At 47.9% G+C, this 17645-nt stretch overlaps 1 protein-coding gene across 1 annotated transcript in view; it reads left to right on the top strand.

The window, feature by feature from the left end:
• The window catches only part of Otoa (otoancorin), a 70951-nt gene that overhangs the window by 28075 nt on the left and 25231 nt on the right, over positions 1-17645 (top strand). The window contains exons 12-20 of the mRNA XM_021635693.2: positions 2384-2507; positions 5182-5397; positions 8509-8676; positions 9884-10024; positions 12407-12465; positions 13140-13257; positions 14183-14256; positions 14620-14755; positions 15665-15855. Of these exons, the coding sequence (XP_021491368.1) occupies positions 2384-2507; positions 5182-5397; positions 8509-8676; positions 9884-10024; positions 12407-12465; positions 13140-13257; positions 14183-14256; positions 14620-14755; positions 15665-15855 (1227 nt within the window). The remainder of the gene's footprint in view (positions 1-2383; positions 2508-5181; positions 5398-8508; positions 8677-9883; positions 10025-12406; positions 12466-13139; positions 13258-14182; positions 14257-14619; positions 14756-15664; positions 15856-17645) is intronic.

Here is a 17645-nt window from a genome sequence, read left to right as displayed (position 1 = left end):
GTCATGGATGCCTCACCCTGGAGGGAGAGAGTGGGTCAGGCAGGGAGGGAAGTGCTGAGGGGATCTGTTCTAGTCTGATTTTTGTTGCTTTGATAAAATACCAAGAGCAAGCTGGTGGTTTATCTCAACTTACAGATTGTAGTCCAGGGCAGGAACTCAAGGCAGGAACCTGGGGGTAGGAGCTGATGCCGAGACATGGAGAGGTACTGCTCATTGCCTTTGCTCTCCATGGCTTGCTCAGCCTGCTTTCTTATAGAACCCAGGACCACCTGCCCAGGGTTGGTACCATCCACAGACTTGCCTACAGACGACTCTGATGGAGGCACTTCTCTACTGAGGTTTCCTCTTCTGAGGTGACTCCAAGCTTGTATCAAAAAACCCAACCAGTTTACCGTGTTCTCTCCATCCTCTCAGAGTCCTGACCGTCACGGCTCTTCTTACCTTCAAATCTTTCAGATGAATCCTTCCAGAGTGAGTGTTCATTTGGAACTATGTCACAATCTTCCCCATCCATAATAAATTTCACCTATTAGGGTGGACCCTGTTTCACTATTTTACACACACACACACACATGTAACCTGGTAATTAGAGGACATGGACCCAGAGCTAGACTTCTTGGTTTCAATCCTAACTCTGTTCCTTGAGTGTTGTGACCTTGGCCTCATCATCACCTCCATGAACCTTTGAAGGACATTCAAGATGGAAACTACAGGGTTGGGGAGATGGCTCAGTGGGTAAAGACACTAGCTATGCAAGGGTGAAGACCTGAGTTTGAATCCCAGTGCCCACATAAAAGCAGGGCAAAGAGCATGAGCATCTGTAATGCCAGCTCTTCTATGGAGAGATGGGGGAGGTAGAAACAGGAGAACCCTCAGAAGCTTGTGGGACACACAAATGTCCCCCCCCCCACACGCACACATGCTCCTACCCATGAATAATAAAAAAACCCACCCATAACATTCACAGATTGCAGACTGGTTAAACTGAGTCACTCACATGTCCGTTTCCTTCTATACATGTGTGTGTATATGCATGGTGAGAATGCTTAGAATCCACCGTGAGCTCCGTGGTTAACTATAGCCACCATGGCTCCCAGAACTTGATCCTTTTCTCTAACTGAGATTCTGTGTCTGTTGACATCTCTCCCTCAGTCTCCGGTAACCACCATCCTACCCTTCCTGTAGCTTAATGATCTCCTGTGTCCATGCCCGGACACGCCACTATCATTCTGAGAGGGCTGAACCAGGCTGCTTGCGGTCAACCAGCTGGTCTGGCTACCCTGAGCAGGATGTCTTCATAAGATCTCTTAGAACAGTCACTTCCCAGTGGCTTAGTATCCTGGGATACTGGGAAGACTCACCAGTGGTTCTACCTGTCCTTGCTTTCATAGTCACCCTCATTCCTGCATCATCATATTTCCCATGATGCACTATGATGACTGAAATGAACCTAGTTACTAACTCTTTGGGGAGACAGGCTCATCCTGTCCTGTAGCTCACAGCATGCACTGCTGTATGCAGCTACCTGGAAGAGGAGTCAAGTGATTCACCAGAGGCAAATATCTCACAGAGCTGGCATTCAAACTAGTTGGCCCGAGTCTATGATCTCACCCCTAGAGATACTTACTGCTCCTAGCTAGAGCAGAGTTTGAGTCCCTCTGCTCCTGCATTATTCTGCCTGTTTCTTGCCTTCTGAAGTCTTAACATCATCGGTGTGGGTAGGTGGTAATGCATCCTGGGAACAGAGCTGCCATTCAGGGTGGATTGGGGAGGATTTTGGTGTCCTCCTTTCCCCGTGTTTGCCCTCTTAGGAGATGAGGTGGCCTAGTTGGATAGGTCTAGATTTAAGTTCCAGCTCCATTACTTGGGAACAAATTCCCTGATCCCTCTGGGTCTCAGTCTTCCCTTCTGTGAAATGGGATTATATTAGTTATTATATATTGTTATTTTTCTTGTTGCTGTGATAAAAAAAAAAAAAAAAACAACCGAAGCAACTTAAAAGGAGAGTTTCAGAGGGGATAAACCCATCATGGCGAGGAGCACATGGGGCGGATGCATAAAGCTACCACTCCTTACACCATGACCAACAAGGAAGTTGAAAAGACCAGACTATAACCCTCAAATATGTGCTCCCTGTGTGCTGCCTCCTCCAACCGTGGTTGTCACCAGCTGGAGATCTCATGAGCCTGGGGATGACATTGCACATTTACCCCATACCCTGGGCTATTGGAAACCATTTTGTTTGTTGAAGGGTAATGTGCAGGAAGAAGCAGGTGAGTGATGGCCTCCATGTTGACATGGCTTTCATGGTTTGGATGGTGGGGAAGGGTCCTGAGGCCCTCAGCTCTGAGCAACCTCGCCAGTCTCTCATCTTCTCATGCAGGTTGGGGCTGCTGGTCTGTTTCTATGATGATCTGGAGCTTCTGGATGCCACCCTGGCCCAGGTCCTTCTCCACCAGATGCTCAAGTGCAGCCGCCTCCAGGGTTTCCAGGCTGGCATCCAGAAGGTGAAAATGAGATTTGGGTCACGGTGTGTGTGTGTGTGTGTGTGTGTGTGTGTGTGTATGTGTGTGTGTGTCCTCTTAGAACAGTCAGACAAGGTCTCAAAAACAAAAACAAACCCATATATGAAAAGGGCTTAAGGATATAGCTCAACGGTAGGATTCTTGCACTAATTGTGGGTCCCTAAGTTTAACCCTGAGAACTGGAGGGGCAAAAATACAGTCACCAGGGCAAAGGCCAAGCTCATGATCTGAGTTTGATTCCCCAGAACCCACAAGGTGGCAGGAGAGCACTGACTCCTGTGAATCGTCCCCTGATGGCTGCTTGCATGTTGTGGCACTTGAGCGTACCGCTTCTCCATGAATACTCATTCATTATACAAAATAAAAGTCTCCAGTTGATCCCAGCATGGCAGGATGGAGGCGCTCTGGATGAGTGTCTACTATTTACTGAGCATCTAGACTTGTTTCTGGTCAAGTTAGCAAATACAGATGGCTCCCCCAACCCCCGCCTCCATTCTTTCCCCTCTCAGTTTATTTTAGTTTTTCAGTGAAGTCTGGTTATGTAGCCCTGGCTGGCCTCCAATTTGCCATCCTCCTGCCTCAGCCAGCTGAGTGCTGCGATTTCAAGCCCATGTTACCATAACATGGTAACATAACATAACATGGTAACATGTTACCAAACATGCTTTCTTATTTCTACATTTTTTTCCCATTGAGTTTCAAATCATTTTTAAATTAAAAAAATTGGAACCATAACATTAGAATACTATTAAAAGAAAATCTTGGTGAAGCCACCAGTAATTCCTCAGCAGTTTTTCCACACATTATCCCAACTACCTTGTTATAGCTGGCATCTCCTGTCATGGTCACCTCTCTGTCAAGGCCTGTTTTTGTGCCCAAGGAAAACGTGGGAGACACCTTTGGGTCACTGGGAAACAGGTTAGGGATGCAGAGCTCAGCAGTTCTCAGGCTTGAGGGCTCACTGGGTTCTGTGCGACCCGCTCTGATCCCTCAGGTCTGGCTGTGGTCAGGAGTTAAGCATTTCTAGCCACGCTGTGCTGCTGCTGCTTCCCGTGAGCAGGTGTTGAGAGCCACCGCTGACTCCTCCCTCCCTTCTGTGGCTTGGGAACACACAGCTCTGGGGAAGGAAGCCTGCTGACCTGACCCTGAACTGGTTTCTTCCACTTAGCTTTGCTGCCCCCGAGTGGCAGTTTCAAGATTGCAGCTTCAAGGGTTATGCATGTGCAACCTGAAACGCATGTTGCTTATACAAATTCATGTGTTGGAACAGGTCACTATCCTCATGCTTTACAGCTATCTGTCTATCTATCTTATCTATCTATCTATCTATCTATCTATCTATCTATCTATCTATCTATCTATCTATCTATCTATCTATCTATCTATCTATCTATCTATCTATCTATCTACCTATCCATCCATCTATTTAGTTTTGCTTATTTCTTGTTTCTGTGTGCATGTTTCTGTGTGTATATATGTGACGTGATGCCATGGAGGTCAGAAAACGACATCTGAGAGTCAGTTCTGTTTATCCACCTGTGGGGTCTGGGATCCTCCAACTGAGGTCATGAGGCTTGGTGGCTAACAACATCCACCTGCTGAACCATCTCACTGGCCTCTCATTTTCTTTGTACAGAGGCTGTGATGCAGTTGGTGAGTTTATTACCTTCCCTACCAGAATCAGATGGGAATTCTTGACTAATTAGGGAAGTGTATTACAACAAAAATAATCGTTAAGGCAGTCTTGGAGACATGCAGACATGTATAAGATATGATTTAAGTTGGAATGTAGAGCGTTAAGTAGTTCTGTGCATACTATAAATCTAAGAACTTTTACACTGTATGTTTCTAAAGGCATAGGACCAACTGGACAGATAAACACCAGCTTCCTTCTTCCCTTCCTTCCTCCTCTCCTTCCCTTCTTCCTCTTTCATCCCCATTGCTTCTTCCTTTTTCCTTTCATACCTCCTTCTTCCCTTCCCATTCCTCCCCACTCCCTCCTTTCTTTTTCCATTTCCTCCATCCCTCTTTCTCCCTCCTTCCTTTTCCCTTCTTTCTTCCTTCCTTTATTCTTTTTCCTTCCCCTTCCCCCTCCTTCTTTCTTTCCTTCTTCCTCCCTTCCTTCCTAAATCCACTTCCTTCCCTCCTTTGGGATGTGTTCTGTGACTGAGTTCTATGCTCATTTGATCATTTCCATAGTTACTTTCATGAGTCTGGATTTTCACTTTATCTTTCTTGTACTGCTAAGAATTATTTTTTTATGTAGATTACGCATTACCATGAAAAAGCCCCTGGGTAGTTCACAAAGAAAAGCAACCAAATATATGGATATAGAGCTCAAAATCACAACAGGAAGATAGACACTACAAAATGTGGTGGAGTCACAAGGGAATACAATTCTTCCTGCCATGCTTGAAGGTTGAGTTAACAACACATTAATATTTAAATGAAACCCAAAGTGAATTTTCAGAACATGAAAGCCAGGCCTGGAGGATGCATTTTCAGAGAGCCAGTCACTGTCTAGCCATGGCCAGGAATCCCTTGCTATGTAGTCCCTGGGCCCGTGTCTAGGGAGAGTCCTTACAACAAGATGTGTTTGGAGGGAGCTGCAGCCTTGTTTTCTGTCAACACCCATACCGGTTTGTTATCTCTCCAGCTCAAGGCCAACCTCCTGGACATTGCTACAGTGAACCAGACCCTCAACGAGACCCTAGGCTCTCTGTCAGATGCGGTTGTGGGTCTGACCATCAGTCAGCTGGAATCCCTCTCTCCTGACGCGGTACACAGCGCCATCTCTACCCTCAACCAGGTTACAGGCTGGAGCAGAAGCCAGATTGTTGTGTTGTCTGCCAAATACCTGGCCCAGGAAAAGGTCAGCTGGAACTTTCAACTTTCTTGAAGTGCGTGAGGGCTAGCGTAGTGTTAATCAGGTTGCTGTAACCAAATAACACAGAGTCGGTCGTTTAAACAGCAGGATTTCCTTCTCATGCTTTTGGGTAGCTTAATTTCGAGGCCTGCTGTTTTAGCTGTGGACAACAGACATCTTTCTGTGTACTTATGTGAACTCGGTGACAGCAAGCTTGCTCTGTCTCTGTTTCTTTGTGTATACATGTATGCTCATTCGTACAGGTATGTGTAGAGGCCAGAGGGATGTTGAGTTGTCTTCTTCCAGCATTTCTCTACTTTGTTTTACTCAGACAGGGTCTCTCATTGAACTTAGAGCTTGCTATTTTAGCTAGGCTGGCCAGACAACAAGCCCTAAGAATCCACCCATCTCTGCCTCTCAGCCCAGCGCTTTTTATGTTGGTGCCTGGAATACAAACTTAGGGTCCTCACGCTTGTGCAGAAAGCCCTTTGCTTACTGAGGGCCATCTCCCCAGGTCTGGTTTCTCTTCTGGTAAAGGCATTAATTCTGTCAGTTCAGACCCCTGCCTAACTCTGATTTTCTCATGACTTAGGGTTTCTATTCCTGTGGTAAAACACATTACCAGAAGCAACGTCAGAAGAAAGGTTTTACCTAGCTTACAGGTAACAGTTCATCCTTAGGGGAAGCCATGGCAGGAACCTGGAGACAGGAACTGAAGTAGAAGCTATGGAGGAATGCTTCTCATTGGCTTGCTCCCCATTGCTTGCTCAGCCCGCTCAGGACTACCTTCCTATAAGGCAGTACTACCTGAAGTGGCCTGGGCCCTCCCATGTCCAGCATCAATCAAGAAAATACCGGAGAGACTTGCCTATAGGCCAATTGAAGCATTTGCTCAATTGAGAGTCCTTTTTCCCAAACGACTCTAATTTGTGTCAAGTTGGCATAAAACTAACCAAGGTATCTCATGACCTCATTACAACCCAACACAGGGGTTAGGATTCAGGGTGTGTATTTTGGGGAGGGCACAAACATTCTCTCTGTAACAATCAGCACACACAGCAGAAGCATCTACACAGAAGATGTGTTGAGGAGGTGACTGGGGTTTGAATCTTTGTCATCTGCTTGTTGTGTGCATGATGCAATCACTTAATTCCTCTTCGTCCTAGTCCTTCTATTTATGGCTAAGAATAGCGCCCTCCCTCAGTACTGCTGCAGATTACTTGAGCACTGCCCAGGGAGGTGACTGAGCATGGGGAAGAGGGGACAGACTGTGAACTCGTTGATAAAGCTGCTACTCAGCTGTGGACACTTGCTGGACACACACCCAGAATCTTCTATGTTGTTATGGCTCTGGGACACACCTCCTAAACTGCATGCTAGCCAGATTTCCATGCCTGTGGCAGCTACCCGAGAGAACCAGGCTGAAGGAGGAAAGACTTGCTTTGCTTTGTGGAGTCAGGGATTTCAGTCTGTGCTCAGCTGGCTCTGTTCCTTTGAGTATGAGGTTGCACAAAGCATCATGGCAGAAAGACTGTGTGGAAGAGTAGGCTGTTCATTTCAAGGTGGCCAGGAAGCTGAAATCTTTCTGAAAATGCCCAAAAAGCCATGTCCAGAGCATGAATTACCAGTCTCTTAGGTGTCTCTCAATACAGGTTGGCAGGCAGGATTACCCATCACACGAGGGTCACATATGATGCTGTTTTGTCTCAGCCTTGGGCTGCGGGGAGGGAACTGTGAGGGAAGAAAGTCCCATTTGGAGGGCAGGAGCTTTGGTCCATACAGTAGCTGTCCTTCTAGACCTTCTTATGAGCTGTCTTTATGTTGGATCTAGTTAAAAAGGCTCCAGAACCCCAAGACTTGGTTCCTAAGCACGAAAGTGTTCCACACTATTAGCTACCTCCTAAGATGTCAACAGGCTCTTGACAGTTGATTTGGGACAAATTACAGTGTAACAATAATAATGAGCATTTATGAAGTGCTTACTGTATTCCAGGATCTGGTCTAAGTGGGTTTTTCATTTAGTCTTCCTGTCAACCTAATGAGCTGATGGGGCTAACAATCTTCACATCTGAGGTTATTCACGTGGGACACAGAGAATGTAAGGGACCGAATTGCCATTGTCACAGTGGGAGGGAAAGTAGTGGGCAGAGCCCAAGGCATCTGTTGTAGAGTCTGTTTATGAATGGTATCTCCACCATGGCTCCATGGCCACCGAACTGGCTAGTTTTTGTTTTATGTCAACTTGACACAAGCTAGAGGCATCAAAGAGGAGGCAGCTTTAATTGAGAAAATGTCTCCATAAGATCTGGCTATAGGCAAGCCTTTAGGGCACTTTCTTAATTAGTGATTGATGGGGGAGGGCCCAGCCCACTGTGGGTGGTACCATCCTTGGGCTGGTGGTCCTGGATTCTATAAGAAAGCAGGCTGAGCAAGCCATGAGGAGCAAGCCAGTAAGTAGCAGCCCTCCATGGCCTCTGCATCAGCTCCTGCCTCTAGGTTCCTGCCCTTTCTGAGTTCCTGTCCTGACTTCCTCCCCAAGCCAAATAAACATTTTCTTCCTCAACTTGCTTTTTGCTCATGGTGTTTCATCACAGCAATACTAACCTTAGCTAAGGCAACCAGGGCTCACACGTTTGTTTGCTTTGTACTCAAGGCCAAGGCCAGCACTCATTTTGTTCCTCTAGCCTTCATTTTGAGGCTCTGAAGTCCTTGGATTTTTCTGGACCTTGATTGAGGCTCCGGGGGTTCATGATGACATTTTCTGTGCAAAGAATTGCAGGGAACAGAGGGAGATTGTTTCATTTCCTCCTTGTTCTGGACAAAGAGGCTCATCTCTTTCCCAGCGTCAAGTAGCGAAAACAAAAGCTGATTAATAGCTCAAGGGTTAACACTTAAAAAAAAAAAAAATGTTCACCATGGGCTTGCAAAGTATAGCAGTCCACAGCAGACTCGTGTTTTGATATTTAACAGTTTTTTTCCTGATAAAAGAAGGGAAGTTATGAGTGTCTTGCTCCCTGTTGGATCCCTTGGCTTTTGGCCCCGTTCCCCCCAGGTACCTGCATCAGGTTGGTCCAGTAGATGTCTGAGAGCATGATCCCTTGGCTGTTTCTCCACTAGGTGCCGTCCTTCTACAGTGTCAGCCAGATGGGTGTGCTGCTGTCAGGGGTGAGCACGCAAGCCTTCTACAGCATGGACCACAAGGATCTCTGGCAGGTGTTGAGAAGCCCTGTTTCCCAGTACATGTCTGATTTGTCACCTGTCCAGCAGCAAGGTGTCCTCAGCAAGGTGAGGGGTAGATGCCTCGTCCTTAGCCACACGGGTCACAGAGGGCGTGGTTTTCAGAGTCTGTGAATAGGCTACGGCTTTGGGCCATTTATTTTGTCTGAGTTGCCTTGGTGGGTCGGGTGTTCTGAATCCAGAATGGGTGGCCCCTGGTGGCACCTTCTTCTCTTCCAGACAGATTATCTTTGACCATGTTACACTTTTCTTAGACACTGTTGCTTTCCTAGACAGTCTGACGTGGAGGACTTTTCGAAAACCAAGCTTCTTGACTGAGTTTCAGATGATTATTGTTTCTAAGGTCTGATACTGTGGAGCCCAGGCTGGCCTCGGGTTCGCTATTCTCCTGCCTTACAGGCGGGCACCCTCCATCACAGTTGGCTCTTACAACCTTTCAAACACGTGTTTGAATCCTAAAGTTTGCAGAATGCTTTGGACCCATTTGTGTGTTGATCTTTTGGGCATTTTGTTCTACCATGCCCATTGTGTCCGGTTACAGAATCTGCTAGGAAACCAATCCCAAGGTGCTTGTTTGAAAATACCAGACTTTGCGAAGATCAGTAAGGGGGTATGGTTAAAATGGACTATGAGTATATTAGTCCCCCCCCATTTTTTTTTTTTTTTTTTTGGTTATTTTGACCCAAATACCTGACAAAAACAAGTTAAAGGAGGAAGGATTAATCTGCATTTGTAGGTTTAGGGTGTCAGTTTGTGGTTGCTTGGCCCCATGTGCTTCGACAGAGTGTGGAAGTGTGGCTCAGAAGAGCTGGTCACTTCATGGCTGACCAGGAAACTGAGAGCAAGACAGGAAATGGCCAGGGGTTGTATATCTCCAAAGATTTATCCCCTACTGGTCTTCTTCCTTTAGGTAGGCCGCACTTGTTAAGGTTTCCACAATTCCCCCATAACAGTTTTACTAGCATCTATGGGAGTTAGTTTTCAAAATACGAGATTTTTTTTTGGGGGGTGGGGGTGGGGTCAGTTCATATTCCATCTGTAACAGTGGGTTTTAGAACCCCTCAGACTCAGGTTTCAGTCACATCGATCAGCTTTCAACGCACCGCTTTCAAGCCTCAGTTTGGTCACCTGTAAAATGGGGGTAGCAACAGTTTCTACGTCCTGTGGTTGCTAAGCAGATCAGATAAGTTCTGTGGCCCAGAACTCAGTGTCCCCTTTATAAGGCTGCCGCTGTCTTCCCTCTCAATCTCAGCAGCTGATGGAAACAGAAGATGCTGCCTCGGGCGTTGCAGAGGTACCAAGAGCTCTCTTTAAGGAGGTCTCTCTCTACGATTTATGGAAAGAATCCCGATTCAACGCCACAGTCCTGAAGGAAAAGGAGCTCCGAAGGAGCCAGGTAGGACTGCAGTGTTCTTGGGTCAATCCCATGTTTCTTTCTACGGTGATGGGAGTAGAACTCAGGGCCTCCCACATGACAGGTGAGCGCGTTTTCGTTGAGTTACGTCACCAACTCTGGGTACGTATTTCTTGCTGGGAGCGATCTGTTCAGGGTCAGTTTGGTAAAGACACTTTATTTCTTTGTTATTAAGCCCAAGAATCCAGGTAGTGTGTGGTAAGATGTCAGACGAGGATGAGTTCAGACGCCGTTTAACGGCTGGGAGAAGTGACTTCTCTTTACATGGCCTTAGAAGTCTTATGTGCAGAATGAGGTTGATTGCGGACAACAGTTTCAACACTGAACATCCGGCCCGAGAGCAGCCTGCTGGAAATGTTATGCACCACCGTGCTCATGGTTAGATAGTGCCAGCATCCAGGCTCTTTGGAGAGGATGCTGCTACTGAGACTAATCTCTGGCCGTGGAACCTTCCTCCGACTTCCTGTTGAGTCACTTCACTTCCATTCTCATTCACTTGTGGAATAATTTTGCATGTGCCTGTGTGGCATATATCTGTACATGCGTGTGGAGGCCAGAGCTCAGCCTCAGGTCACCTTTCCCTGGTCACCTTTCACTTTGCTTTTGGGGACCGAGTCTCTCAGCACTCACCTAGAACTTGCTGACTCAGCAAGGTTGGTTGGTCAGGGAGCCCTGCCCCTGCCTTTATCCCACCAGTGGAAGCACAACTTGCATCTTTTTGTGGGTTCTGGGGGCCAAACCCATAGCCTCCTGCTTGCACGCAGAGTGCTTTATTGACCGAGCCCAGCCATCGCTCCTGAAATGTTTAGATGTGTGTGTGGTGGTCCATGGCGTGTGGTGGGGGTCAGAGGACAATCCTGGGGATCCTCCCTCATCTTCTGTCTCGCTTGAGACAAGGTCTTTTTGTTTTTCACTGAGGCATACACCCACCTAGCTGCCCTAGGAGTTCCCAGGGATTTCCCTGTCTCTGCTTTCCATCTCTCTAGAGAGGAACTGGGATTACACATGTGTGCTACTGCACTGGGCTTTTACATGGGTTTGGGAGGTACAAACTCCGGTCTCCATGCTTGTGTGGAAAGCACTTCGCCTGTCGAACCATCTCTCTGGGCTCTGGAAATGTTTATCGAGCACAGGCTTACCATGTTCCCTGGACCACTTAGGAACCAGGGATGCAGAAGTGAACGGAACAGTGGGGCATCCTCTGTCGGGTCTTCCATGAGGCCGAATGATGGTGCAGAACTCTGCTGCCCTGTGACAAACCACTGCCGAGTTCAGCAGCTTGAGTATTTGTTTTGTTCTGGAAAAACTCACCCTTCTGTGGACAACCTTAAAGTATTTTTGTCCCAGTAGCTGGGCTGAGGGAGTTTTCATTTCCTGAGATCAGGAAGCCTGTGGGGGAGGGTTCCTGCTGTCCTTGGAACCACAGAGGACCAGGAACTTCCCTCCACCCCACCTCTTTTTGCCTAGGCCCTTATGAGACTTTAAGGCCCTCAGCTGTCACATCCCAGAAGCCTCTGTCTAACTCTAGCTCATAATTTACCGCGGTTGGGGAATTACGTTCAAAGTTTTAGAGTCTATAAAATAGACAAATGTCGCACTTGATCGCTTCTGCAAGTTAGGTGTTCTGTAAAATTCCATTCCTTAAAACAAATGACTCCCCTGCCTACTCTGTAGCATTCCAGAGTGCTCACCTGGGAGGGTTTGAGGGGAGTGTGTGCTGTGGGCCTGCGCTCTTTTATTGATGTTACTTTCTGGTCCACGCTGGTGCCATCATTGCTGCTGTTTAGGTTCAGGGCTGGCAGGTGGGCACACAAAGGGAGACCACCGGAGCCTTCACAGGGCAGCAGCTTTGTGAAGATAAGGTAGTTAGACTTCAACCCTGCTGTGCCAAGCCTCTGTTCTCCACTCGGCCTTTAGGGCAGCGCTTCTCAACCTTCCTAATACAGTTCCTCATTTTGTGGTGACCGCCCCCCACAAAATTATTTTTGTTGCTATTTCATAACTGTAATTTTGCGGCTCTTATGAATTGTCATATAAATACCTGGTATGCAGATGGTCTTAGATGACCCCATGAAAGAGTCATTTGACCTCAAAGGGCTTGAGACCCACAGGTGGAGAACCACTGCTTTAGAGCACAGAAGCTCATTTGGAGTGTGGTAGGCTGTGCTCTGAGATTGCTCCTGATGTTATTTCAAATTCTGGCTCGGCTTAGAATTTGAACTTAGTGGCTGGAGGGCCTTGGGTTAGTAATGACCTGGGGTCAGCCTCTGTTTCTCCATCTCTGAGATGAGGTCACAGGGTGCTTTCCCCATAGGGCCTCCATGTGCTGGGCTCCACCGCTGCTGTCCATCCCTCTTTCCTCAGGCCTTGTTCCTGTATGAACTTCTGGAAAAGACCACAGAACGGCCCGAGGAGCTCCTGAGGTAGGACAGTGTGACAGCCTGGCCCGAGCAGCTCTTGGAAGTCTTCTGCAAAGAAGCCTGATTTTGTAGCAGGGACAGCGGAGCTGTGGGAAAATACCAAACACTGAGTGAGGACCAGTGAGATGGCTCCGTGGCTTAAGGCACTTGCTGCTAAGCCTGATGTCTTGAGTTCAAGCCACAGAGCCAACTCTTGCGAGCTTTCCTCTGATCTTCACATGTATGTCGTATACATGCACATGCATGCACACGCACACACACACACACACACACACACACACGCAAATTAAAGCAACTTAAAGGAGGAAAATTTTTGTCTTGGCTCACCGTTTCAAAGGCTTCAGCCCATCATGGCAGGGAGGGGCAGAGTAGAACACAGCGGTCATATCATGGTGGGACAAAACAGTGAGGAAGATGAGAAGTAGGCATGTTCCCAAAGACCTGCTCCAGTGATCTATTTCCTCTATCTCTGCCCTACTTCCTGTTTCTAGAATCTCCCAAAGTAACCCCTTGAGGACCAAACACTGAAGTTCAGAGCCTGTAGGGGCATTAGAGAATCCCAGCGTGTTTAATGCCGTTAGTGCTCAGCCCATGTTGGGCGGAATATGCCTTCTTTGGCCTCTTCCTTCTTCTCCTCCCCTGACCCCCTTCTCAGAGGCCCTCGTTTTGCTTCCCAGTGCCGGGCAGCTGGCGAAGGGCGTGCAGTGCTCACACATCGATGCCATGAGTGCCCGTGTCTTCCTGGCCCACTTGCAGTACTTTGAGAACAACTTCTCCCTGCTCTCACCAGATCAGGTACCAATGGAGCGAGTTCCTGCTTCTTGCTCTCTCCTGATGCCAAGGCTGGGCCTGGGTTAACTGCAAAATGATACAGATATAATATTAAACTGGCTAGGACCAGATATAGAGAGCACGTCTGCTCTCAGGTTGGGTAACACTGCAGATTGTCTTCCTGAGTGGAGAGTAGGTGGAATTCCAGGTTCTCTTAATTCTTTTTGTTTCTCTGTGTAGCCCTGGATGTCTCACTCTATAGATCAGGCTGGCCTTGAACCCGGAGCTCTGCCTGCCTCTGCCTCCCAAGTGCTGGGATTAAATGTGTGCACCACCACTGCCTGGCTCTTCTGTTAGTTCTTATCTGTGAGCACAAACACCTCAGTGCCCTCTCCAATATTTGTAAAAAAATGCACGAACTCATAGCAAATTCCTCACTATCTGTGTGTGTACAGTTATAATGTTACTATATAAATCTATATTATTAAATAAAAATAGTTGTGTAAGGACTGGAAAGATGGCTTAGCAGGTAAGAGTGCTTTCTGTCAAGCCCAGAAACTCAAGTTTAGAATCCTTGGGATACACATGGTGGAAGGGGAGAAATTGTCTTCTGGGCTCTAAATACATTCCATGGCAAAACTTGCTCACACACATAAATGAATAAATATAATGAAAAATCAAAACTGTCACATTATATTCTGTTCTATTCATATGCCAGGAGTTTGACTTCCTGTTGAGGGACATTGATGCTATCTCATTCTTTTGTAATCATAAAAGAGATGGCTCATATACTTAAATGTATATATTCATCTCATTATTGCCTCATTCTCCTCAGCTGTTAGTGTTCAAAGGAGTGGCACCTACGCCGTGCAGCACTCTGGCACATAAATCGACATTTGTGAAGCATTGTCTGCATTTGATTCTATTATTGTTGGTGCTTATCCCACAGGTCAATTGCTTGGCATGGAAATACTGGGAAGTTTCAAGGTCCTCCATGCCTCCATTCCTCTTGGCCACCCTTCCGTAAGCGAGCCCCTTTCTGATTCATCCACCAGACGAGGGGGGGGGTGTCCCCAGAGTTTTCAGTTATCCCTCCCCCACCGTCCCAGGTTTTATTAAGAAACCAGAGGCAGGGCGGAGAATGCCTTAGACATCTCAGGACCTTGGAACCTGGGATTACTTCTGAGCTCTGAATAGACAATGTTTCACACAGACTAAATTAGAGTGTGATGGGCAGGAGACTTGCTTTCGGACACGAGGCATATCTCTGGGAGAGCTCTTGCTTTCAGGAAAGCCCCGGGGTGGCCCCCGGTGCTGATGCTACCTCTGGTCTCAGAGGCCAGAGCAGAACAGACACTGCTTTTCTCCATCTTCTGGTCTCTGTAGGTCCCGCTTCCTGACATCAATTTCCCCCTCTCGCTGTGTACGTTTTCTCATCAGCCTGGGAAAGAGACACTTGGACACGTTGGTTTTAGATCCCCACAAAAGGAGTCTGGTCATCAGGAAGGTGCAACAATGTCTGGTAAGAGGACTTCCCTGGGAGACGCTTTTCCCTGCTGCCCGGACTGTGTGCTTGTGTGAGTCTCTGGATGTGTGTGTGTGTGTGTGTGTGTGTGTGATGTGAATTTGATGGGATCGTGGGCCTGCAGTGATGGTGACAAGTCTGACTTGTGAGTCTCAAGGGCAGCACTGAAGTTATTATTTGGAGTGGCCGTTGGTTCTGGAGACTTCCATTTGGAGAGAGAACACTGGACAGCCGCTGTGCCACTGTGGAGGACCGGGTTCTTTTCAAGCCCTGTGAGCAACCGGTTCTGTGGCTTTAGCAAACCCTTCCTCTGCCTCAGCTACGTGCATGCAAAAGAACATCATTCTGCAGCTTGTGTGGGCATTAAGTGGGCAATGCCTTGCTGAATGCTGGGGTCCTGGACAGAATGCTTGGGAACTTTCTTTATCTTCCTACGATGATGGAGTGGATTAAGGCCAGTAAGACTTAGCACAGTGCTCGACCCACAGCAAACACACTGTGCTTGCTGCCCTTGGCATTTTGAGAAAGAGCTCTGGAGGCTCCGGAGCTGCTTCCTTTGTCATGCCATGATTTCTCTCTTATGTTGCTGCGGATGGAGCCCAGGGCCTTGTGCATTTTTGGGTGCTCTACTACTGAGCTGTGTGCCCTGCTCGTGGCTATCAAACTCCACAGTATCCCTAGAAAGGTAACAATGACAACAGATTCCATTTACTGACTGCTGAGCATGTGCAAGGCTGGGGGTTCCGTGAGTGGGCAAATCAGACTCAGCACCATCTTTGGTGGTCTGTGGCAAGGTAGGCTGTTCTGATCCAGAAAACCTTGTGGGGTTTGGGGGTGGGGAGTATTCTCAGCAGGTCACGAGCTTGATGCCAGCCGACATCTCATCAGCTACGCTTGTTGTTTCAGGATGGTGTCATTGCCGACGAGTACTCCGTGGACATTGTGGGCAACCTCCTGTGCCACCTGCCAGCCACCTTCATTGAGACAGGGATCTCTCGCAGAGCCTGGGCTACCGCTCTGCATGGCCTCAGAGGCTGCACAGCTCTCGGCTCTGAGCAGAAGGCGGCCGTGAGGTCCAGGCTCCTGGAGCAGTGGGGGTAAGAGGGGCCTGCTGGGCGGTTGGGGCTGTGGCAGGTTGGGTGAGAATAGCCCAGCTCTGCTGCTTCCTGTTCTCTGCAAAAAAGACCACCAGGCTAGGAAGAGACGCCTCTGCTGACATTGAACCTGTGACCTTTCACCTCCTGGCTTCAGGACCCCTGCCAAGTGGGAACAGTCATAGCTGGCAGCAGGCCCCATGTGGGCATCACCAACTCACCGTGGGGTTTGGAGGGGGAAGAGTTTTGAGGACGTGGCCTTTCAGGGGCCAGAGAGATGGCTCATTGGTAGAGAGCTTGTTGCACTGTAGTCCCAACAATTTCCAGGAGACATGTGAAAGTGTCAGGTGTGGTGACACGTGTCTGTAATTCAGCCTTGGGGAGAGGAAGGGCTCCATGGCCAGCCTGGCTAGCTTACCTGTTGAGCTTTAGGCCACTGAGAGGCCCTGTCCCCAAAAGACAAGAGGTGGATAGCCCTTGAGGACTAACACCCAGGGCTGTCCTCTCACACATGTGTACATGTATGCACAGGTACTCACACACATACACATACCCTCACGAGGACACAACACTTTAAATGCAAGGTACCAGTATCACACTGCTTTGGAGGCTTCTTTCTGAGTGCTGGGGATAGAATCCAGTGCCTTTTTCGGGTTAGGCAAGTGCTCTTCCAGTGGGTCTCGTCCCCAGCCCTCGTTGTGTCGAGGCAGGCTTTTTTTCTATGTAATTCCAGCTGGCCTGGAGTTATGTAGCCCAGGCTAGTCTTGAACTGTGATCCTCCCTCGTTTACCTCCCGAGTGGGGGGATTACAGGCTTGTATCACCGTACCTGGCAAGAGTAGTTTTCGGTTCACAGAGAAGTCGAGAGGAAGGTAGGCACGTCTGTGTGTCTCCTCTGCCCCTTGACTCTTCTGGTATATCTTCCCTGTTACACTGGTCCCTCCCAGAGCTGTGTCTCTCTCTATTCTAATCAAATTAACATCAGTGTTGGCATTAACATCCAAGGTCCAGAGTTTACACGAGGGTTCACTCTCGGTATACATCCATTAGGTTTGGGCAAATGCCGTATTCCTCATTAAAACATCATACTTAATATAATATATTAAACCTTTAATCCCAGCATTTGGGAGACAGAGGCAGGTGGATCTCTGAGTTCCAGGCTAGCCTGGTCTACAGAGTGAGTTCCAGGACAGCCAAGGCTACGTAGAGAAACCCTGTCTTGAAAAGCACACACACACACACACACACACACACACACACACACACACACACACTTACACACACATATACAAGCTGTCTCAGTGGAGAAAGGCATTTGCAGCTAAGTCAGATGACCTGAATTTGGTCCCTGGAACCCACGTGGTGGAGGGAAACTGTGGATTACTGTAAGCTGTTTTATGACCTTCACACATGTACCCATGGCATGGGCTCCCCCATAATGTAAAAATGATAAAATAAAAAATAAGCATATTTAGTGCTTTTCTATTTTAACAGCCTCTGCTCTGCCTGGTCAGTCCTCCAGCCCTGTGTCTCTGGTCACTGCTGATAGCTTTGTCTTCTCTGATGGTCATGTGAGGAGAGCATGCAGTATTTAGCCTTTTCAAATAGGCTCCTTTCACCTAATAATGTTCATTTAAGTTTTCTTCCTGTCTTTTTCATGGCTTGATGGTTCGTTTCACTCGCCCGGAATAACATCCCACTGTCTGGAGGCGTCTGGGACGATTTATCCATTCACCAACTGGAGGACATCTCTGTGCCTTCCAAGTTTTGGCCATTACAATGAAAGATGCTGTA

The sequence above is a fragment of the Meriones unguiculatus genome, chromosome 14 (genome assembly GCF_030254825.1).
Source record: "Meriones unguiculatus strain TT.TT164.6M chromosome 14, Bangor_MerUng_6.1, whole genome shotgun sequence".
In the NCBI taxonomy this organism is placed as follows: Eukaryota; Metazoa; Chordata; class Mammalia; order Rodentia; family Muridae; genus Meriones; species Meriones unguiculatus.
Note: the sequence above shows the minus strand (reverse complement) of the source record. Positions and strands in the feature narration are given on the sequence as shown.